Source organism: Neopsephotus bourkii, unplaced genomic scaffold (assembly GCF_033783945.1).
Source record: "Neopsephotus bourkii isolate Nb327-2 ecotype Australia unplaced genomic scaffold, CSIRO-AGI_Nbou_v1 NB_5, whole genome shotgun sequence".
In the NCBI taxonomy this organism is placed as follows: domain Eukaryota; kingdom Metazoa; phylum Chordata; class Aves; order Psittaciformes; family Psittacidae; genus Neopsephotus; species Neopsephotus bourkii.
In genome coordinates this window covers 242,768-267,382 of record NW_026900522.1, presented here as the reverse complement: position 1 = coordinate 267,382, position 24,615 = coordinate 242,768, and the positions used below count along the sequence as shown (strand labels likewise).

General features: G+C 47.3%; 1 protein-coding gene and 1 long non-coding RNA gene across 5 annotated transcripts in view; one reads left to right on the top strand and one right to left on the bottom strand.

Moving 5' to 3' along the window:
• Positions 1–24,615, bottom strand: part of SHISA6 (shisa family member 6) — a 232,061-nt gene that overhangs the window by 171,744 nt on the left and 35,702 nt on the right. For all 4 annotated transcript variants that reach the window (XM_061363182.1, XM_061363343.1, XM_061363424.1 and 1 more), the window contains one exon: positions 766–861. In XM_061363182.1, coding sequence (XP_061219166.1) covers positions 766–861 — 96 coding nt within the window. The remainder of the gene's footprint in view (positions 1–765; positions 862–24,615) is intronic.
• Positions 8,845–11,657, top strand: LOC133217334 (uncharacterized). Its single transcript, XR_009726864.1, has 3 exons — positions 8,845–9,046; positions 9,191–9,464; positions 11,283–11,657. It is a non-coding gene; the product is annotated as an uncharacterized LOC133217334 (long non-coding RNA).

Below are 24,615 nucleotides of genomic sequence, written 5' to 3'. Positions count from 1 at the left end.
TCACCAAATAGGCAACAACGTCAGAAAAACGAACATTGAGCTGGGGTTCTGGTGACCAGCTACTTTTGAGTCAGATCTCACAGCTTTTGTGTCACCACAACTCCTGGGTTATACGGTTACTTGTCTAATAGAGCTACAACTGTCTCTCAACATAGATTTTATATACAGTACATATACACAGAACATACACAGAGCAGATACGTATATTTTCGTGGTTTCATGTTTGTACATTATATCACAGATTATATGAACACACAAAATATATGTTTTAGGACCTAAAAAGAAATAATTTTATAAAATATTCATCATAACTCCCCCTCCCCACCCAAAAAAGAAAGAGCCCAGAAGTCAAACAAAAGAAATCCAGAAATGCACTCTTCAAGTGCTGCCTGCCTGCCCTTGGACAGCACGAGATCCTTCCCTCTCCTTTGAGAAGTACAGCAGCACAATGGTGGTTTGCAACCATGCACTCAGGAAAACACAGAGCAGTTTAAATTGTTGAACTGCAAAGTCAGAGTGGAGTCTGGAGCCTGGCTGCCTGACTCAACACTCTCCCACCATCTCCCTTGCTAGGATTTAAAAGGTTCTGCTAGGGGCACAGTATTTTACCTGCAGCGATATTTGCTAGGCTAAATCTACTGACTGCAGTCCAATACTGTTACCTCCCAGCACTCAGAACCCAGCTTCTGAGTTATAGCTTTTTTCTTTTTTTATTATTTCTTTAAAACAATCTTTTTATTTAACAAAAAATTGTTTCCACTGTACCCTTCGTGTGTCCTCTTCCTAATGTGACAAACCCGGAGGAGATGAAATTATGGAGATCTGGCCCTCCACTTCGATAAATATCCTTTCCGTAGGGACCTGCCAAGGAAAAGAAAACGAAGCCATTATTGAGTGTGTGTGTATATATGCTATACAGCCCTGATGTTATTCTCAGGTACAAGTATCAAGGCCCCACCACACGGTTCCATTGCTAATGGCAAGCAGAGGGTATAACAGAACATAACACCTGTAACAGCATCAAAGTCTTACGCCTTTCCTGGCAAAGATTTACTTAGAAGAACAATTGCATATTTTGATAACTGCCAAGGAGTGAACCGATGCTGAGAGGAGAACAGCTAACGTGCCAAACCAAACATCCCCATCACTGGGAATTCTGATCATCGCTGGCTCGGATGCAGGTTTCCCAGGAGCAGCACTCCCAATAACTGCTCTCACTCAAACCTTCAAGACTTAAGGAGCTAAAGGAAAACAGAAGCCATGTGGCTTTGATCATTCCTGATTCCAGCCATACCCCTGGCAGCAGCCGTGTGCCACTGGCAGAGAGATGGTCTCAGCACAAAAGCAAAGGTGCAAATATCACTTGTCCAGGCTGGACCCAAGTCCTCATTAACAGCATGACACCAAACTTTGCCTTCCAGCTTTGATTTGCTCTGGCCCTTCATAGCATCCCTGGATAGTTTCTCAATAGCCTTCTGCAGAATACTTCCTAGGAGCTTTCTCAGTCCATGACAAAAGCGTAGTTTCAAGAGGCACCCAGCTTTTTAATATTTTAATTTATTAATGAAGCCAGGGCTGTTTGCCTCCCTTTTACCATGCAAAGCTCTGAAATGAGGACACAGTTAATTTTTCAGATACTCTTTATCATCTCCTCCCTTTTTCATGTTGTTCATTTTTCTATTCCTTTTATTTTAGAAAGAGGCAGAGATAAGATAGGTGCTGGGGGAGGGAAGTAAGGCAGCCTCAGGGGCCAGGAATGCAGCTCCCTCTCCATCCTCTCCATGCCTTTCTGCACAAGCTCGTGATGCACCACTGCTCTTCTGAGCACGGTGGCTGGGAGTCCATCACAGCAGATGGTCCAGCGCACACTTGAGCAGGGGAGATGAGTTGGGAAGCTTTGGGGAGGGCCAAAGGGGCATCAGGGATCCAGGTGGAAATGCAGCCTGGGGCCATGTTCTGCCTGGCTCACATTGCCTCTGACAGATGCTCCAGCCCTGCACCAGTTTTCCAACACTGAGACAAAATCCTGTTTATTCTCACACGCTCGAATTCTGTCTGGCCACACTGTGACGACCAGCAGGAACAGAGACTCTGAAATCTCACCAGGCTGTGAAGTTTTCCTCTGTCTCTTTTAGCTACTTATTCCCACCCGTGTATCCCAGCAGCTACCGCTGATTTTAAAGGCCATTACTCCTGTCATGAGAGCCCGCCCTGCATACAAGCGGGATGAAAGCATCCCCCCAAGTCTAGACTGTCCCAGAATGATAGAATCCCAGCCTGGTTTGGGCTGGAAGGGACCTTAAAGCTCCTCCAGCTCCAACCCCTGCCACAGACAGGGACACCTTCCACTGGAGCAGCTTGCTCCAAGCCCCTGTGTCCAACCTGGCCTTGAGCACTGCCAGGGATGGGGCAGCCACAGCTTCTCTGGGCACCCTGTGCCAGCGCCTCAGCACCCTCACAGGGAAGAGCTTCTGCCTAAGAGCTCAGCTCAGTCTCCCCTCGGGCAGGTTCAAGCCATTCCCCTTGGCCTGTCCCTCCATCCCTTGTCCCAAGCCCCTCTCCAGGTTTCCTGCAGCCCCTTTAGGCACTGGAGCTGCTCTAAGGTCTCCCCTTCAGGAGCCTTCTCTTCTCCAGGCTGGACCAGCCCAGCTCTCAGCCTGTCAATATTCCACTCTTCTGCCCTGCAATGGATCTGAGCAGGCTCCAAACCCCACTCCTCATTCAGGAGGGACACCAGCAACTGCCTGGCCCCAAGGGTCTAGCACAGAATTCACCATCACATGAGTCTGGTGAAGATCCTCGGAGAAGGCTCACATATGGCATGCAGAAGATGCTGAGACTTCTGACAAATGTTTATTCTTATCTAATAGAGAAAGCATCCCACTCCCTTCCCTCACAGCTCTGTTTTGTGGTCAGGGTCAGTCAAGTGCTCCCTGTCAACTTCTCAAAACACATATGAAGTGTTTCTGCAGGCTTGGGAGTGTTAGCACAGTTTTCTTCCTACACTTATAGTAATGGAAGGTGGTAGCAAAAACCTTCAAACGTGGAGGCACCCACCCATAAATCAGCTGAGAAGAGAGTTTCCAGAAATAAGAAAGAAGGATTTTCTACTTCCACAGGGAACATCATGGGCACTTTCTCTCTTCTTCCCACTCAGCTCTTGCAAGCTCTGGCTGCTCTGTTCCTGGAAAAAGGTAGCAGGACTTTGCCTCCGAGTCCCTGGAAGTTATTTGTGCTTCATGAGGTGTTTGTTCTTATCCTGAGAAGCACACAGAGAATTTGCGGCTGCAATGCCCCATTTCTTTGCTAAAATGTGCTGCAGTTTTTCTCTCCAGAAAGCCGATTTTTGCTTATATACCATCAATTTTCTATGCTTTCAGGGCCAGCTGCTCTGGTGACTGACACTCCATCAGTGTCATGAATTTACTGGTTTAAACAAGGCTAAAAGAAACACACAAATATCTGCTATTCCCTCTAGCTGAGATCAGCTGTCTTTTTATATGTCCCTTTGGAGTCTCTGTTTAAGACAGAGATCAAGAAGGGGAAGTATATAAAAAAAGCAAACATTTACTGGCAGACTGAAGATTGTTCATCAGTCATTTGTTCTCTGAACCTTGCTCTGCCCCTTCTTATAGTCCATAGTAGTTAAATTAAACCATTCTTGTGATGAAAACCCATTAGCATTTGAACAGAAGTTATGTTTTCCCACGAGAAACTTGCATTTGTAGACTTCAAGTAGCAAGTTTTCCCTTTTTATCGGTACATTATAGGATGCTACAATTGTTTTATATGTATTTTTTTCATTCCTGTTCACCTGTGATCATTTCTCTTGGCTCCACAGTATAAAAATGCTGGTAATGTGCCTTTTACTTCTAGAACCACCCTGGGGGCTGCAGGTGCACCAAGCTCAGCTGCTGCTATACAAAGACTTCACCACCGCTTCTTGATGGAGATGTTCCACACTGGCATCATACCTTGCCAAAATGCATGTGCCCAGAAGCATCAGCAGAGAAGGCTGTAAAGCACTGGAAGTGCTGTCCAGGGCTATGCCAGACCAAAAACCATCCCTGTTTGTTGAGGCTGTTTTCCTCCTTTCTCCCTTTAGCTGTGTGCTCTCACTGGTCTGCTGCTGGGAGTCCTCCCATAGATAGTGGCAGCTGTGGGGTGGAGGCATGGAGGTGCTGCAGAAGCACCCAGGCAGATGGAGATGTCTGAGCTAAGCCTGCTGTGGTGGGGACAGTTTAATGGCTATCTTCTACCTGCTGCCTACAGGCATTATTCACACTGCTCTCCCTCCTCTCTCACATGAGGCCACATCAGAGCAAAGATGCCCTTTGCTGTTGTATTTCCCTGGGAGCACACACAAATTCCATGGGCTGCTTTAAGGCTCCTTCCATCCCAAACCAGTCTGGGGTTCTGTGGTTCTATACTCATGTTCTCAGGCTCCCAGCACACACTTTTGCTCTTTTACAGCTCCTATTTTGGGTGGGATTAGTTGCTGTCTGCCAGTTTTCCATACCCATACTAGCACACATGACCTGACCTCATGCCATGGAACATGCTACCTTCCAATACAGTATTTCTGTAGAAATTTTACATCTCCAAGGTCTGCTTCTCACAATCAAATCTAAAATGCTGCTTCAGAACCCTGTGTTTGAGTCCCTGGAAGATGCTTTTCCTCCCTCTCACTCCCTGTCCTTGCTTACACTCCTATCCATGCGCTCTACTGCATATAAACCCTCAGATGCACACAAGCTCCCAGGCTTTTTCATTAGAAGAAATGAAGAGGACTCCAGCAAGGCTGTGTGTGTTACTAAAACAAATGAAAACTAACACTTACACAACTTAAAATCTTCAGAAGAAATTGAATCAAGGCGAAACATGACTTTTTCTCTCTTGTCCTTTGGTTATAAAGCACAGCAAAGGCAGAGAGCAGAGGAGTGTTTTGCCTGCCACACAATAAAGGCATATTCTTTAGGGCATACAGCTCAAAGAGGGAACATTTCATTACAATGGCATCCTGCATAACACACATATGGAACAAACTCAGTCACAAACAGCAATTACATCCCCAGCTCTGATTTAACAGAATTATTAGAGCTGAACTAAAATGCTGTTATCCACCTCTCGGAAATGTTATTACTGAGCACAGATTACATCACCCTGAGAAGGGCAGACAGGGACTGTTGTGGACAGCCTTTTTCATGGTTTACTCTGGGATTCTGATCTTATCCTTGTCACACTTTTCACCCAGAAAATAACCCATCCCCAGAGAAGACTCCCCACATCCAAACTGCTCAGCATCAATGTTATTCTCAGACAGATCTCTATGGAAAAAGAGATAAAACCTTTATTTGTGGGGGGGACACAAATATGACCCACAGCCTACCTGCCTCTGATGCTGCTCACTTCTGCTGGAGTGACTCTTTTAGAGCTATTTTATACATATCAACAGACTGACACAAAGGGCATGAGCTGCCAAAATGACCGTGAGGTGTTTGCTGAGCACATGGCACACTGCTCTGCACCGCTCTGGCTGTACCGTCAATCAAACGCAATCATCCTTGAACGCGAGGGGAGGCACAGCTCCAGACCCACACCATGGAATTCTTGGAGCCAGCAAGCACGCAAACCAGCTCAATCTGAGCAAAGGCTCATTGCAGCAGTTGGTGGTATCAGCCATGTTGTGAGTTACATCACTGAAGGAAGTGTTCAGCCTGGAAAAGAGAAGGTTCCTTAAGGGGAGACCTGAGAGCAGCTCCAGTGCCTAAAGGGGCTGCAGGAAACCTGGAGAGGGGCTTGGGACAAGGGATGGAGGGACAGGCCAAGGGGAATGGCTTGAACCTGCCCGAGGGGAGACTGAGCTGAGCTCTTAGGCAGAAGCTCTTCCCTGTGAGGGTGCTGAGGCGCTGGCACAGGGTGCCCAGAGAAGCTGTGGCTGCCCCATCCCTGGCAGTGTTCAAGGCCAGGTTGGACACAGGGGCTTGGAGCAAGCTGCTCCAGTGGAAGGTGTCCCTGCCTGTGGCAGGGGTTGGAACTGGAGGAGCTTTAAGGTCCCTTCCAACCCAAACCCGTTCATGATCCTGTGATCCCTACAGATCCCCAAAACTTCTGTTTTGTTTCTGGAAGAGAGCGGGTGCCTCACCAAGCCAAGACTTGCGCACTGTGAGCCAGTCAGTCCTGTGTCATCAGGGACTTGACCAGCTGGCATGTGCTCCAGCAAGCACATGGCTCTTGCATAGCTGACTGCCCAGAGCATCAGAAAACACAGTAAAAATTCAGGCCAGGATCACTCCCAAGCCAAGGGGGAACTTCGTGTTCAAAACAGATGCTGCAGATTGTTCCAACCTGTAATTTGGGAGAGCCTTGTTTTTCCTTTTGATTTATTTCAGTGAATTCTGCATTATCAGCTTTCAAAATGCCTTTGCATCGTTATCTTCCTGCCTTCTTTACAAGCAGGGTGGCTAAAAGCTTCCTATTCACTACTGAATATTGAAGCTCTCACGCAAAATTATTGGCCAGGAACTGGGCTTTATGGATAATGTTGCATACTGGAAGACTTCCCACAACATCGCAAGGATGGGGAACAGTTCCCTGGCATGGGGTTTGTGTCAGTCCGAACTAGCAACCTGCCAAAAATATGCCCAGTTAATGCAGAGGAGAACAAGCCAAACCCAGTGCAGTGAGCTCTGTCAGCCCAGGTTGTAGTCATGGATTTTTCTGGCATGGGAAAAGATAGAGAAAGTGAAGCTAAAAGCTGTGCTGGTCTCCTCATAAGTGACCAAGGGAACACCCCCTTTCATTATCTGTTGACTCCACTAAACTACAGCAGTTGTCCTTTGCACCCCCCTGCAAGCTTCAAGAAGCTCTAAGAGGCTTCAGGAAACATTAATTTTAGGTTCTGTTGACTTATAAAATTAATTTGTGACAGTAAAATACAGGACTGCACTGTTGGAGGGTATTGCCAGCAATGTGGGTTATTTTTTAGGCTGAGAAAGTTGGGGCTCTTCAGCCTGGAGAAGAGAAGGCTGTGTGGAGACCTCAGAGCAGCTTCCAGTGTCTGAAGGGGGCCTATAGGGATGCTGGGGATGCACTCTTCATTAGGGACTGGAGTGATAGGACAAGGGGTAATGGGTTAAAACTTAAACAGGGGAAGTTTAGATTGGATATAAGGAGGAAATTCTTTCCTGTTAGGGTGGTGAGGCACTGGAATGGGTTGCCCAGGGAGGTTGTGAATGCTCCATCCCTGGCAGTGTTCAAGGCCAGGTTGCACAGAGCCTTGGGTGACATGGTTTAGTGTGAGGTGTCCCTGCCCATGGCAGAGGGGTTGGAACTTGATGATCTTAAGGACCTTTCCAATCCTAACTATTCTATGATTCTATGTGCATTGAGGGTGATAGAGAGACAGTGACGAGTTTATCACTGGGATGCCTAAATAAAAAACACTTTCAAAGAGAAAGGATTAAATTAATAGCAAAATAAAATTCATCATCTCTCCAAGGCTCCAAATGCATGTCTTGGCTAGAGAAAACCTACTAAAGTACCTGCTAACAGCTCTGCTACCATGGTCTTTCTCATCAGTTGTACCCAGTCACACACATGTCTTGAAGCAGGCTCTGAAGCTCCAAAAAGAGCAAACACTGAAGCCCCCAAAGTACACTCCTTTCCTCTACAGTATGGCAGACGGAAGAGACCCCATGGATGTTGTCCTTTATGCAACAGGTATGAGGGGCTCACACAAACAACAGACTTCCTGTATTACTGTATGCCCTAACCCCTGTGATGAAGCTTTCCACCTTGGCATAGAAGGAGAAAAAAGGAAGGAAAGCATGGAAGGAGAAAAGGAAGGAAAAGGGACTCTAATTCCTTTCCCTTGAGGACATAGGATCTCTTTTCATCATGGGTGCAACTGGAAGCAATGCCATCATGTAAATCACAGTGAAAGCACAAGCAAATCAAGACTGGCTAATACCTCCATAGAAAACTTACCTGGTTGCACTCCTTGCCCAGTGAGTAGAAGAACACCACTACCACACCTGCGAGCACCCAAACAGGCTTGGGGTTCCCATTCAGGGGAGTCTCAGGCACTCAAAAGCCCAGTGTGACAGAAAACCAGTTGTTACCATCAGTATTAGGGAGAGCTGTGTCGCTGCACCTCTGCACTTGCAGTGGTGACGTTACAGCTCCACCACTGCATAGGGCTAACGATGGACCAGAGCTGAGCAGAGTCAGAGCATGACCAACTGCATAGAGGGGCTCTATGCAGCTCTATACATCAAGGGGATCCTTGAAGCTCAGGCTGTCAAAAATTAATGACAAATAAGCCCTTAATCTTCTGCACCCTTAAGCACATGCTGTAATTGTACAACCAGTGACACAGAAGGAGCCCAAGTTTCAGCATGACTCAGGGAAAGGAGAAAAGTTTCCTTCTGTTTCTTACCAAGCTATGAATCAGTTCACTTATCCCTAGTACTCACACATTCCCACAACACCCTATCAGGGAAACAAAATACAGACTGAGGACTGTTTTATCATCCTGCTGGATTCTGTAGCAAGGAAACAATTACTGCAGGCTGATTTAAACTATTCTATACAGAGAAAATCAGTCACGATTAAATGCTGCAGGTTTTCACAGCAATGTGTCTACAGCTTTATCTAGTTCAGTGATTAGCCTGCTCACTCGATGTGCAGAAGCAGCAGCTTTCATTTCTTTCCCTGCCAACCAGCACTCGAGGCGATCCTCTTCCTCCCTGGTAAGCACCTAAGCACCATTCTATGTCTTCTCTGATCCCTGTCAGGTCGGACTTAAAGTCCATCCTTTATCCACGCTGCAATAAGTGAGTGTTGACATTATACAGAGAGTGTACTTGTCCCCAGATCCCTTCATGCTGGCAGGTCTGTTGGTGATATCCAGAAGTACTCATCTGTACTTAAAAACCCGTCCCACCTGGGGAAGGACTGAATATCTCTTAGTCTTCAGTGCATGAATCTCTGTTGCTCTGCTGGGAGATACCCAGCCTTTGGCAATCCTCCCTGTTTCCACCTGGTTAACAGAAGTAAAAAAGGAAAGAGAATAAAAAGAAGAGGAAAAGCCAGGATTTCCCTAGCAGAAATCTCCAGGCACTTCTCCTTCAGTGCCTAAGTGGTGCTGCTGTTGCAGCCCAGAGAATATGAGTTCTGCTGTTATCAGTGAAAATCCATAGGGTTTGTACTGATTGGACACTGTGGGGCCTTGGGGCCGGGCTGGGCTTGCCTGGACCTGAGCTGCTCCTGGCTGGCTGGGCTGTGATAGCAACACCGTGTCTGTCACCTACCCTGGGCTAGTTCCACCTGTGGCAACAGCCCAACAAAACCCGGTTGTCCATGGAGACAAACTGATGACCCAGCCAGAGAGATGCAGGAAGAACAGGCACAACAGCAGAGATCCAAGGAAAGTTAAATCAGTTCATACATCCATTTGGAGGGTAAAATAAATTACAGAATCACAAGGGTTTGGGTTGGAAAGGACCTTAAGATCATCCAGTCCCAGCCGCCTGCCACAGGTAGGGACACCTTCACCAGTGCAGGTTGCTCAAATGAGTCTTCCTGTATTAATTTGAGCTGTAAGCACTAGTACTGCTGTAACTGTTTTGTGTGTTTCGATTAGAGTGTTAAAATGTAAACTAACAACACACTTCCAGCTTCACACACAAGGTGAGCTCCCTTTGGCTATGTAGGATTTTGAGCTCCCACTGCCCCTCATTGCTGAAGTGTCACAGGCAACACAACACAGGCAAAGGGTCTGCACTTTCTAACTTGCAAGCTGGGTTTCTTTCTTTGCTGTCAGAGCTGAAAGCTTCACTTGCTGTGACAAGTTAGTACTGCTCCTCCTCTCCACAGGAGCCTGGGTGTCTCTCCCTGTTTCTGGTCAAAACTATGTTGGATTTTAGTCTGTCTGTGCAGCACCAATAAACCTTTAAGCTTCATAATAAGCAGGGATGGAACTGGACAATCTTAAGGTTCTTTCCAACCCAAACCAGTCTGATTATATGAGTCTACAATACGTTGGTGTTATAAAGTCAAAGCTTCAAAGAACACATCTTATGCTCTGCTTCTAATTGAGGTGACAAACAGAGGTGGCAGAGCTGCTACGGTGAGCCCCAGGTGACCTTAGGTAACTCCAGGTAACCCAGGGTACCTCAAGTGATCTGGATGCTGGAGGTACTCATGGCTCAGCGTGTGTTAAAAGCAAGAGATGCTGTGTTAAAAAAAGGATTGCTGTGTTAAAAGCAAGCGATGGAACTCTGCTTCCTGAGGACAACGCACATGCTTTGGCAATTCATGGAGAAAATAGAAATAATAGGGGACCAAAGGCAACCCCTGGTGGGATGGGGAGAAGAACTGGCAAAAAAGTAAAACCTTGTCTCAACTGAGGAGTTTTATAATGAAAATAAAGCAAAATATTAATATCAATATTTACATTGATATTATTAATATAATAATAATAATAGTAGTGGCAATAATACTGATAATGATGATGATAGCTGCCCCATCCCTGGCAGTGTTGAAGGCCAGGTTGGATGGGGCTTGGAGCAACCTGCTCTGGAGGAAGGTGTCCCTGCCTGTGGCAGGGGGTTGGAAACTGAATGAGCTTTAAGGTCCCTTCAACCCAAATCCACCTGAGATTCTATGATAATTAAATGGAGAGGAAGAGAGAGGAATAAAACCCAAACCAGACAAGTGATGCACAACACACAATGCACAATACAGGCTGGGCTGACTGATGCCCAGCCCATCCCCAAGCAGTGATCAACAGCTCCCAGACAATTCCCCCCAGTTTCTATCCTAAGCATGATGTGCTGTGGGATGGAGTACCCCTTTGGCTAGTTTGGGTCTGGTCCCTGCCTCTGCATCCTCCTGGCTTCTTGTGCACCTCCTCACCTGCAGAGCAGGAGACTGAAATGTCATTGACCAGGGTAAGTGCTACTGAACAACAACTAACCCATTGGTGTGTTATCAACATTGTTCTCAGAATAAAGCCTAAACACAGCACTGCGCCAGCTGCTAGGAAGAGAATTAACTCTATCCCAGACGAAACCAGGACACAAAGCCTCTCCTGTTTGCTGTATTTCTCTACAGCCCCTCTTTCTTCACCCACACTTCCACAGCTTTCCTATGGGAAGAGCAGCAATTACCTACACGGAAAAGTAATCTGAGGGAAGTGTTGAGTGCTTTTCCCATTCTCTGTAATCTGACTTAGCAAGTGGAAGCAGCAAGAAAATGCTACTCCTCTGATACACCAGGTGCTCAGAAAACTACGTCAAGAACCTACACACCAGAGAAAGCCTCTTCTGCAAAGGAGATGAGAATGTTGTTAGAAGATGACACTGAAGATGGAAAGTCTCCAGAGGTTCAGAGAGATGGCATCATCTTCAAATCAAAACTCAAGACTCTTTTGTTGCATGTTGGGATTCTGTTGCACAGACTTTTGGAACTTCAGCCCTTTATTTCCAAGTGAATAACACCTCTTGAGATGTCCAAGTGAAACTGAGTGATTCTCAGTGCCTAACTGGCTTTAGAACAGGAATTTTAATTTCAGATAAGATATTAATTTCAGAAGCATTTTAAATGTTTGCATTTACAGTAATCTTCTTGAATAAAGAAGCTACAAAACTTCAGATACTGTCCCCAAATGTACTTAATTTATGGAGTTACTTCTCAACAGAGTATTTAGAAACACGTGGTCCACATGTACATCAGCACTGTAGCCGGCACATTGTGCAAGGACTTCCAGGGGAAAAGGATGATGGTGACTCGTTTTTCCTTCTGGGTAAGGCAGGGAAAGGGAATGTACCTGCTGCTGTCTCACTTCACTCTGAAAAGCTGAGTCCTTAACACACATGATCTCAGGAAGTCCCTGGGAGACTGGGGCTAAAAGGAGAGGAAGTAACTGTGTGCATATCTTAGCCTCAGTCATCCTCTGAAGGGCTTGGTCCTGTCACTAGGAACGGAAAGGGCAGAGGAGGTAAAAAACAAGTTTGTCAGTAAAAAATGAGACTTTGATATTAAGATGTGTGGGTTTTTTTTTCTTTTTAAGGTGGGGAAAACCTTCCTTTGAAAGATTCAATAGAATACAACTTACTATGGAACATTGCTGGAAATGGACACGAGGAGAATTTATGAGGGGAGACGAAATGGCATGAGTGATGGAGCACTCCATTTTCCCCAGGTACAGGAGAAAAGGAAAACGGCTTCAGGTGCTCTCTGCTCCTGTGCTGAGCCTGTGAATTCACAGCAGGCTGCGAGCATTCCTGCTCTCAAGTGCTAGGACATATTCCTGCCTCAAGTGTAAATACGCACAGAGACTCCAAGATGCTCCACTATCTCCATCCTGTCCTCTCATGTGGAGCCCCAGAGCTGATTTTCTCACTGGTATTACACAATCCCCACCAGTGATCCTTAATCCATTCCTGTCCATTCAGGGTATGGCTACAGAGAGATCAACTCTTTATTTGTCCTGGATATGTTCCAAATTCAAACACATTTGAAAGCTATAGAGAAAACCAGCCTGAGAAAAAGGAGAATGGCAAATGGTGCAGTACATTACACTCTATGAGAACAGCAGGTTCCTGTAGGCTCCTGGTCTAATACGGTTCTATCTGGAAACTCTCCTGTTGCTGCTTGCTTTTCTTTAAACAGAAGGTGAGAGCACCAGAGGATTCAATACAGGAATCAGTAGTTGCCTGTTTAATACTCTCACTGCTGCTGGCTCTCACCCCTCCTGCTGTGCTCCTGTCTTCAGCAACGCTGCACTGACACTGCAGGACTGTGGCTATGTCCAGGAGCACAGGAGGGGGCCCCTTGGACACGTCTCCAGCGTTCAGCAGCACACCCCGAGTTTCCTAATGCAGACACATGTAGAAAGCTCGTAAGCTCAGCAGGTGCCTTCCAGCAGGGAAAATGGGGAGAAGTGAGTGTTTGGTAGTGCTGCAGGTGCATTAACAACCACACATTTCTGCGTGAGTGATGGCAGGATACATGAGACTGCTTTTGGTTCAAAACCTCTTCTTCCTCCTGAATTAACAAGAAGCTCTTCCCTGTGAGGGTGCTGAGGCGCTGGCACAGGGTGCCCAGAGAAGCTGTGGCTGCCCCATCCCTGGCAGTGTTCAAGGCCAGGTTGGACACAGGGGCTTGGAGCAAGCTCCTCCAGTGGAAGGGGTCCCTGCCCGTGGCAGGGGTTGGAGCTGGATGAGCTTCAAACCCCTTCCAACCCAAACCATTGTAGGGTTCTGTCAATTGCTTCAGCAGCCTGTATTTGCCCCTCCTCCCACCAGGCTCCCGCTTATCTCTGTTGGGTTTTTGTTTCCTCTTCTTGGTCCTGCCCCACATGGGGAAACCAGTGTGTTACTTGAGAATGGATGCTCTATGCCGGTGCTCTCCATGCTGGACCGGGAGCATGGGACATGCACAGCTACCTGCATGGAGTGCCTTTCCATAGCTCCCAGCACAATCTCCATGCTCATTTCAGTGTGTAACAGGAGGCAGCATTAACAATTCCCCAAGACTGCAGATTCCTAGAGGTAGATGTAAGTTGCACTGGTGCCATCTGTTTACTTGTTTAAATGCTTACAAAGAGTGGCTTCTGGGTATTTGATCTGGTTTTATATGGTAATTCCAGTGCTTACTCACAGAGATCTCCATAGCTAGGAGGAATGTTGGTAAATAGCACTATGCAGATCTCTACACTCGTGTAACATCCACTTTTATTGGGGTTGGATATGCAGGAATATGACAGGGACACATTCCCAAAGTACAGTGAAGCAATCTAATGGCACAACTCGTACTGCTGATAATGAGAGACACAAGGCCAGCAACAACCTGTGTTGTGCTTTGAAATTGTGCCCTGGGGTGCCTTTCAGCATGGGCTGCTCGAAGCCCAATCCAGTTCCTAGCAGTGCTGTGCCTCTGAACACTGTATGTGATCTCTGGATGCAGGAAGGGAACAGCATCACAGCCAGCCAAGCTATGCTGCTTCTGCTGGAGATTTGCTGATCTCATTTAGACAGGGCCTAATATTCCCCTTCTAATTAATTTGTTCTGTTAGCCTGCAACTGAACTGCCTTTTGTTCTTCAGGAGCTCCTCAAAAATTAGATGCAATACCTAATGGAATTTAATTATATAGGCTAGGGGAAAGTGATTAAGGGCAAAGGGAGGGCTGATCACACCACACATCTTCAAGGGTAATAGCAGAAGGGAAGGTGGAGGCTACTTCTTCTCAGTTGGAGGAGGGATACTAAGGATTGACTGACTCCAGTAGAAACTTTAAAGATCGAGATGAACATTCTTTGGTATCTGGATGCCTTTGCAAGGGTCAGATGTGTATTCCTAGAGCTGTTCAGATCTGTCTTCGGGTACCATTCCAGTGAAATCAGGTCTGCACATCACCCTTGGCTTTGTGCAGCACATCCTAATTCTGATACTCTTTAATCCCCTTGGGAGCTGTAACAGGGAGAATAGGTTGCAAGCAAAGGAGCTGAACACAAGCTGAACACAAAGGCATTTTCTAGGGCTACCTTGACCCCTGGACCATATATCCCAGTTCTCAGGGGGAGAACCGAGTTACACAGATGCTAAATGCGAAGGGGATTCAGGAGTGAGGGCTCTTAGGCTAAATTTCAATGGAAATGGTGCAAAACTGCACAATTCCATCAGAGTCTGGTCACCGCAGCTATGCCAATCTCTACTCCATGGCATAGGAATAACTCTTATTCGGGGAAAAGTTGTAGAATTGCAGAAAAGGCTGGCTAAGGAAAGAAACAGCAAAATGGAGAGAGGGGAGAGGAAGAACTGGGGCAAATAAGGATGCCTGATGACAAGGAACAATTCAGACTCCTGGAAACTGCAACACAAGTGAAGGTATTAGATGATAACATGGGTAACCACCAGGCTGTGGAAAGCACAAAGTACAGCCCATTCCAGGCACACCCTGCATTTTAAGGTACTTGAATAGCACTGATGCTCTGGAATCATATGACGGCACATCCTATATGGAGCTGGGTTCTGAATTGGTAGGGAGAGGGATGGCTGGGATCCAAGGTGTCCATGAAAGCCACCAAAAGTAGTAACTTCTATCATCCAGGGGAGAGTTTCTCAGGGCAAGGGTGGCTGCAGGCTCTGGAGCACTGCACTGATCCAGGGACAGGCCATGGAGTGGCTGTAAAATCAGTGACAAGGAACGTGTCTCTGCTCCCAGACTTGCAGGATCCTCTTGTGAAGACACACTGGGGATGTGGAAGAGGTGCAAGGGTAAGCATGTACCCTAATGTCACCATGTAGGTTAAGTCCTAAACCAGCTGAAAATGGAAGAAGATTGTGTCCAACTATTTTGCCTTAAACAAGCTGGTTGAAGCACTGGTACTCAGCAGCCTGCCATGTACCACAAAAGATCTTTTCAGACCCAACACACAAGCCTTGTTCTCCTTAAGAAACACATCCTCAGGTGGGAATTTGGCAGCACAGGGTCAGGGAAAGCAGTGCAGAACGTGGCTTTGTTCCCAGCAATTTCTCTGGTGCCACAGGAGGCACCAGACCTTAGGACAGTGATAAGGAAGCTCAAAGGATTACGCTTAATGCTTTGAGACTACAGCTGCCATGGTGGAGCATCCTGTCCCAGTCCTGGTTAGCAGTAGCTGGTTGAGAAGAGTCCTTGTGCTAACGAGCACCCTAGGGCAGCAGCAGAGAAAAAAGGACTTCCCTGATGAATGAGGACCCCTGAGCAGGACATCAGCGTTTCCACAGTGTGCAGCAAACACATTCCTGCCTGAGTCATTTCTCTCTCAAATACCAGACCTGTCAGGCTGCCTCTGTCAGTGATAATGCCTCTCTGATTGAGGAGCTGATGGGGGCCACTCAGAGCCCATCCTGCTGCAAAACAGAGGCCCATCTCCCAGAGCAACCTGTGATTTATCAATAAAGCATCTCTTCCACAAGCTTTCAGGAGTTTTATGCTGCTGCAGCCACGCTGCTGCTCTCAGCCCAACCAGCTGGACACAGCAGGAGGAGCTACGATCCTACTTCTGAAGTCAGCAAGCCCAAGCATACCCAGGTCTGCATGTTCCTCCCCAAATAATCTCTTAACCAACAGAGAGGTCAAAGCTATCCCACTTGCAGAGCTAATTAAGCACAGCCACATGGTCCAGAAGAGCCTGCAGTAAGTGCTTTCAGATTGTGTAAGAGAGAACTAGAAGCTGCTATGAAAACAGCAATGCAATGAGGTGCTTCCCAACTCACCACCTCTGTTTGCAGCAGTGGGTGGCTCCCAGACTGTCTGCACAGGCAGATGTGCCAGGGATTGTCCTGCCTCCTGATGCACCAAGGTGCAGGGTCTGCTCAGAGACACTGAACACTTTGGACTGGGAGGTCTAGCTGCTGCAGAACCTGGTTCTGGCAGCATGAAGAATGGCACGAGTGAGTCCTTCCTGAGCTCCAGAGCAAATGGGATACTCTATAAGAGCTTAGTTCCATGTGAGCATCACTATGAGAAACCAGAACTAAGTAAGACACAACTGTGTAAATTGACAGTGCCAGGTCTCAGGACAACCTGGGCACTAATTTCCTGCTAGGAAAGTGAATCCTTTGATGTTTTTTCACTCTGAATCAAAGCTTAGTTCATTGGCTTTTCCTTCACATGGAAATGCCCTCTGATTTTACCCAGCAGCATACACCAGTTTGGCCTTTTCCCAGTATTTGAAAGGATTTTAGATGTGTGCACAAGATTTTAATGTAATCAACTTGCTATCCAGGGAGAGCGCTGTGAAGCAGGAAGAATGCACCAAATTGGGAAGCCTGAGAATAAGAAACACTGAACAGATTCAAAAGTTAAAGAGATCACACACTAATTAAACAAAGCTGGATTGGGTAATGCTTGTTAATGGTACAATAATCACTCCAGTCAGAGCTGTGGATCTGGTTTGCTGCTTCCCAGTTTCTTGGTTTTCTGTTGAGCCTGGTTTACAGTTTCACGGCTGTTATCATAGAATGGACTGGGTTGGAAAGGACTAACATCATCTAATGCCAAGCCCCTGCCATGGGCAGGGACGCCTCACGCTAGACCATGTCACCCAAGGCTCTGTCCAACCTGCCTTGATCTCATAAACATGACAGTTCTGGCACAGATCTGCCAGTGGTGACATTAATGACCAACAATGACCTCTTCCGATTCAGCAGTCCACCAGCATGCATGTGTGCCTGGCCTGTATTGCTGAGAATCTTCTAGAAAGGGGAGTGATAGTGAGTGTGTATTGAGACAGGAACAAGGTTTGGAAGGGAAAGCAACTCAGACTCCTGTTTGGGCTGGGAAATGTTTTCACTACTGCTGTAGCATGTTTCAGGAGAAAACCTAAGATTTCTCACGTGTTCTATGGCCATTTCTGTCCTGTCACTAGTCCTTATGGCCCAGTATAGAACCACGGTTTGGGTTTGAAGGGTCCCTAAGCTCACCCAGCTCCAGCCCCTGCCACGGGCAGGGACCCCTTCCACTGGAGCAGCTTGCTACAAGCCCCTGTGTCCAACCTGGCCTTGAACACTGCCAGGGATGGGGCAGCCACAGCTTCTCTGGGCACCCTGTGCCAGCGCCTCAGCACCCTCACAGGGAAGAGCTCCTGCCTTAGATCTAACCTGAGCTTCCCCTGTTTAAGCATGGCAACCTTCCCCCCTAAATAGCACTAGGAACAAACATAAATCCAAGAGCAGGGTTCTGTGGAACTACACCCAGGCCGTGTCATCCCAGACCAACATCCCCTCTGTGCTCGGAGAACTGGCAGCGTGAGCAAAATAAAACACAAGGTATTTGGAGACTAATGTTCCTGCATCTATTTTGGGTTAAAGTGACATTAAGCTGCTGAATGCGAGTTTGTGCCTGAGCCACAAGGAAAGAGGAACCAGAAGACATCAAGAAGCCCCAGCTGTTTAATTCATCACAGGCTTCGAGCTTTGGAGATCTCAGGCAAAGCTGGCTGGAAACCAGGGCTGAAATTGCACAGAAAGTGAATTGCCTGATCATTAGAAAGAAAATGAAAGAATCTCTCAAGCCAATCAAACACTTCACTCTGGACTTCTATTATTTCCATACTATTTTTATGTGAGAGCATATTGAAACCACAACTTGTTTTGAGCAGGAAACCTTGCCTTTTTCATTCGGAGCAAGTCAACATTAAACGCATCAGTGCGTTGAGAAGGAAACTCCAGGAAGAAAACACACTGAGAAATATAACAAAGCTGTCTGCTGCTTTTAGAGAGATTGTCATCTTCTGGGCCAATGCTAAGGGCAAGAGTCAGCAGAGCCATGCCACAGTGCTGGGATTTGGAGAGTGCAAGAAGCCTAAAATGCTGAAGGAAAACTTCCCTTGGGATCCGAGAGTATCCTGACAATACTGGATGATAACCAAAGAATTTAGAAATACTGAATCCCAGCCTGCTTTGGGTTGAAGAGACCTTAAAGCTCCTCCAGCTCCAGCCCCTGCCACAGGCAGGGACCCCTTCCACTGGAGCAGCTTGCTCCAAGCCCCTGTGTCCAACCTGGCCTTGAACACTGCCAGGGATGGGGCAGCCACAGCTTCTCTGGGCACCCTGTGCCAGCGCCTCAGCACCCTCACAGGGAAGAGCTTCTGCCTAAGAGCTCAGCTCAGTCTCCCCTCGGGCAGGTTCAAGCCATTCCCCTTGGCCTGTCCCTACATCCCTTGTCCCAAGCCCCTCTCCAGATTTCCAGCAGCCTTTTTAGGCAGTAGAAGACTGTTTTAAGAAGTTGTGTTTTATAAACTTTGGGACAGGGGGATGATCTTCCTAAAAGGGCATGTTATCCTCTGTCTTATTAGGGAAACTTAATTGGATCTGTGGTTCTGTCATAGACTCTTCACTAGAGTTTTGTGACAGCACAGGTGTCTCAGGAGGAAGATCACCAGGTACCCCCATACCTCAGTTCACATCTGAAAGGAGATGGGGTTGTTCTCTAGCTGCTGTAAAATGGTACAAATGGTGGTAATCAATCATGTTGTGAGCTGTACTCCTGGAACACACCTGCCCATACCCAGGACATGGCAGGGTGGAGGAGGACTGCCTCTTGTGCTGCCTCTAAAAGGCTGCACTGCTCTAAATCCAAGGCAATAGCTAGTGAGGATAACAAGCTGCACACTGCAGGAGATCCTCAATCCCCCACACTTCCCGGTGGGAATTTTTTGTGTTGCTGAACCGCTTGCATTTGTGTTCCTCGATTTCTGTATGCTACTTGAAGGAGAGGAAAGCCATGGAACTGAGTAATCCAGGCCTTAATACGCAACTGCTGCAGGGCTGTGAGTGACAAGAGAGCAGGGACAGAGCCTGGCTTCCACACACCACAAAGCTTTGTCGGATCAGACCCTGCGATGCCGATATGCAGCCGGTGCCAGCCACTGATTAGCCCCCAAAGCCTGACATAATTAGAGCTGTGGATATGTCATTGCCATCGCAACAACTGTGTCTGAAAAGCACAGAAGCAGCTGAGAGCTGTGGGCAGCTTCCTCCCCTGCGCTGCTGCAGCCACCGCCACACGCTGCACAGTGATCCCTCCAGCCCAGCATGCTCTCCACCTCTGCTGCTGCAGGAGGACGTGAAGGAGTCCTTGGGGAGCCTTAGTCCCTTAATGAAACCCAGCCAGTCACAAAGTGTGCTGTTCAGATACGCTAATGAGAAGCTGTTCCCTTCCCAGGGACAAAGCTTCTGCTCCTCGGGCACTCTGCTTCCAGTCATCAGTTCAAGATAAGCAATGAACTCTGAACAACACGGACCCGACAAGGAAAGCTGGGTGCTGCTGGAGAGGTGAATTACTGGTGCTGGTGATGTTACTGCAGTGTCACTGTCCCTAGGCTTGGAGTGCAATGGGGATGGCACACGGTGCCCCCAGCCTCTCCTGAGAGGTTCTGTTCTCTCCTAACTCCTCCCTTCCCTGTCCTCAGTTTTGGATTGTGAAAAATGTCAGGGAATTTCAGTGACTTTTCAGACTTGATCTCAGCAGATCAATGAGCTCATCTGGGGAATTCTCTCCTCCCCTTCCTAATGTGCAGCCAGGGAGTAGTAGGAAAGACAGAATGGAGGGCATGGGGAGACAAAGGAAGAACATGAGAAAGCAGGAAGGTGAAGAAAAGAGGGAGATGAGAAGGAGATGGCTGTGATTTAACCCAAACCCCTTGGCAGGAGCACCTTTGCCCACACACACCAGGTTACAGACTGCCCTGGGCAGCTCCTGAAGGGAACAGGGCATGGGAAAGGGACATCTTACAGTTCACAGAGGTGAAAGGTGCATCATTGACAGAACTGGGCAAAGGTGATCGGCTGTATGAAATGTCACCCACCGAAACACAGACCTTCCCTTTCTTATTCTGAGCCTCATGACTGTGTAAGTGGTTTGGGTTGGTCAGAAGATCAGGCTGTCAGAGATTTTCTTTTCTCACGCTGGCAGGAGCAAGATGGGCACAGGTGCTGTTCCAGCAGTCAATCGATTCAATGTCAATGTCTAACACATTGGGCTTTTTTAATGCCCATGGCAGGCCTGCACCACTTAGGGACAGGTGTTTGGACCAAAGCAATTACATCTCAGATACAGCAATCATCTCTCCTTCTGTCTTTAGGAAAGAACAGACTTCTTTACATGGCACTGGCAGTTTCTTCTGGCCCTCTAAGAAGCTGGCACACTGAATTCTATAGGTGCCTTGCACCTGTGGTAATGGAACACTGGCTGAGTCACATCATCTGCCTCCGGATCTTCTGTGCTATTGTTCAAGCTGCTTAAAATTCAACACAACTCTCTTTGAAAGTCCAGAAAGACACCTGACAACTTCCAAAGGCTCCCAAAATGCCATCATAAGGAAAGAGCCACAGTTCCCATTGCACTTCTGATGGGATGCTCACACTGCACCCAAGCATTAGGAAAGAACAAATGACGTATTATACCTTAACTGGGTCTTGCCTCTGCAGTCTAATGTAACCTATTGGGATGGGTGATCTAACATATCTCTGAAGGGACTATATGTGAGGCAAGTGAGCCCTCTGACCAGCCATCTGTACGCTGAAGATCTAGCCCTCAAGGAAAGCAGGAACAGATTATCATTCCCAAAGGAATGTCATAGCCCGACAGATGCCAGATGTGGAAAGCCCTCTCTTCACAACCTTCTGTGCCTTGAGAGGGAAACCTCACAGCATTGCCCAACTCCCTGACCATGACTGCGCTGCTTGTCCTCAGGGATCTTCCCTGTTGCTACATGGTACAGCAGTGCCTGCCCCACTGAGCATCCAAGGTGAACTGGGGGAAGATACCAAGTGAGAGAAGCCCTTTATTCTTCTGAGCTGAAGAAAAAACACTCTGGTTGAGTTAAACAGGAGGAGCTGGATGGCAAGAAGCTGGGATGCTTTCAAGGCACAGTTTTAACTTTCAAGAGTGGTATAACATCAGTTATACCATTCAACCTGGAGCCTCTTGTAGGCTGAGTTATGCAATGGCTTGGTGTGCCTGGCACACGAGGGAGCAAGGACGTGCTCAGGTCAGCAGTCTTAGCTGAAGAATTAAACCTGCCATTCTATTTACTGTCAGATAAGTAAGGTTCAGTCTGGTACAGAAGGCATTCACATGCCCTAAATTGGCCAACAAGACATATATATTGGCCATGTCTCTCTACATTCAGTGGGAAAAAAATCCATCACAGAATCCCAGACTGGTTTGGGCTGGAAGGGACCTTAAAGCTCCTCCAGCTCCAAACCCTGCCACAGGCAGGGACCCCTTCCACTGGAGCAGCTTGCTCCAAGCCCCTGTGTCCAACCTGGCCTTGAACACTGCCAGGGATGGGGCAGCCACAGCTTCTCTGGGCACCCTGTGCCAACGCCTCAGCACCCTCACAGGGAAGAGCTTCTGCCTAAGAGCTCAGCTCAGTCTCCCCTCGGGCAGGTTCAAGCCATTCCCCTTGGCCTGTCCCTCCATCCCTTGTCCCAAGCCCCTCTCCAGGTTTCCTGCAGCCCCTTTAGGCACTGGGAGCTGCTTTAAGGTCTTCCCTAAGGTCTTCTCTGGGCAGCCTGTTCCAAATGAACATCCTCATGGAATGTTCATCTCCATCTCCAAGGTTGCCCACTTCCTTTCACCAGGAGCCCTCGTGACCTGTTCAGACATACAGACCTCTGAATTTGGCTGTCAAAGAAGAGGTTCTTGGATGTAAGAGTCTCTGAAGGCAAGAGACCTTTGTCTGATGACCCAGGGGGATCTGATAGCTGTCAGTTGCTTCAAGACCTGATTAGGAAAACTACTCATTTAACTTTCCTCAGTTAGCTAGAATAAACGTAACTGAAATGCACCTCATCCCTATTTGTTATCAAATCCGGATGCTTCAACTTCTTCCTACAAAGAAGCCTAAAGTCAGTGCTATGAAGAAGGCATTTGACTATTCACCTGTGTGAGCAGGGGGGGTGGAGGCACTGCTACACATGGGAATACCACGGAAGGGGATGCAGCAGTGATGGCTGTGATGGAAGGGAAGCTGACAGCCTGGACCTGGTTGTGATGTTAGTCTGCTTGGTCTCTTTGGACAAGCTGTGTCTCTGTCTGTGCTTCAGTTTGACAACTGGTAAGTGGTGATAATACTTATTTTCTCAGCTGGGCTTTGAGAGCTTCGTTATAAATATTTATGAAGTGCTCTGTTTATAATTGTACATAAATAAATGGGTCTGTGGAACTGACAGTTTCGGGATGGAAGTTGCTGTGTTTCACACACAGAAATGTGGTCATTTATGCTGCCTGCTTTCCTTTGGAAGCAAAGAAGTTAAGAACAATGATTTCTAAGACTTACATCTCAAGCTGAGCCCCAATTAGGAAAGAAGAGTCAGTACTTAGGAAGCAAATCCTGCTGGCATTGGGAAAGACTGGAAAAAGCTCTTTTAAGTACATTATGTGATGAAAGATGTAGATAGATGCCTGCTAATGCTTATGGAAGTGCTGAAGTGTCTAGATCCTTTCTTAAATCAATTTGAGAGAGGACATTATGCTCAGATACTCAAAAGCATTTGGGATCTTATCACCCACTCATTTTCCTGTGACATCTGTAGTAGGTTCCTTTGGGGACCTTCTGGGAATCCCCCTGAAGTTGTCTTTTCACATCTTCCTATCCCTCTTTATCCTAATCAGCAGCTGTCATAGAGTCATAGAACGGTTTGGGTTGGAAGGGATCTTCAAAACTCATCCAGTCCAACCCCCTGCAATGAGCAGGGACATCTTCCGCTATACTTCCACTGGGCCTCCACCGAAGCTATTGCAGTTTCATAGGAACCAAAGATTAACTCTTCTTTGACAGGAGCTGACCTGAGCAGTGTTTTCAGTATCCTGTTCATTCAAACACTCACCCATCTGCAGTAACCCATGTCATGGAAGCTCTGACCCAAGCACACTGTCTCCTATAAGACAGACATCAGCACCAGGGCTCAGAAGACACAGATCCATCTCCTGTTTCTGGCTTGCCTCCATGATGGTTAGTTGACTTTGGGGAAATGCTTCATATCTCCTCCTGACTCAGCTTCCCATAAATTGGGGATGTTGATTTCTTTCATTAAGTGTTTGGAAACAGATTAAAAATGTTAGTTAAAAGCAAGGGAGGGTTGTTCTGAAGGGAAAGTCAATGCTGCTTTAAAAATGGCATTGGAACAAGAGGTGTGCTGGTCCCACATGATTATCAGAGATTCTTCTATTGATTATTAGCTGATTATATTTCCATGCTTCTCTGAAATCCTGGATTTGAACTGTTCTGCAGCTGGCCCCTGAAGACAGCTCCATCCTTTATTACAAGAGCTCATATTGACAAGCAGGGAGTGATCATGCCATAGCCATGCATTGACACACACTGAACAGAATACAGTAGTCAAAATCCTTTACAGCAGAGGGATCCTTCCAGGATCCCAAAGCACAGATCCCAAAGGAATCCCCCACTCTACAAATGTGGGAGGTGGTTTTCATAAAGCAGCTTGCTGAAGGCCTGCTGTGTTGAATTGCTAATGTGAATGTGCAGTGTGTATCCCAATGGAGAGCTGGTAACACACTGGAGATCTCAAGTTGAATAGTAAGTATGAAGACAGGCTGAAAACACTGGGGCTGTTCAGCCTGGAGAAGAGAAGCTGCGTGGAGACCTCAGAGCAGCTTCCAGTGTCTGAAGGGGGCTACAAGGATGATGGAGAGGGACTCTTCATTAGGGACTGCAGTGATAGGACAAGGGGTGATGGGTTCAAACTGAAACAGGGGAAGTTCAGGTTAGATCTAAGGCAGAAGCTCTTTACTGTGAGGGTGCTGACGCGCTGGCACAGGGTGCCCAGAGAAGCTGTGGCTGCCCCATCCCTGGCAGTGTTCAAGGCCAGGTTGGACAGAGCCTTGGGTGACATTGTCCAGGGTGAGGTCTCCCTGCCCATGGTCCTTAAGGTCCTTTCCAAGCTGCCTGTGATTCTGTGACTCTCTGAATCTATGAATAGAACACCACTGTTCCGTTAACACTTCATGCTTGACACTGGTTGATCCAACAGGGTTTAGAAGTGTAAGCAGAGCAATCCAGATTGGGCTGGAAGTGGCTGAACAGGAACAA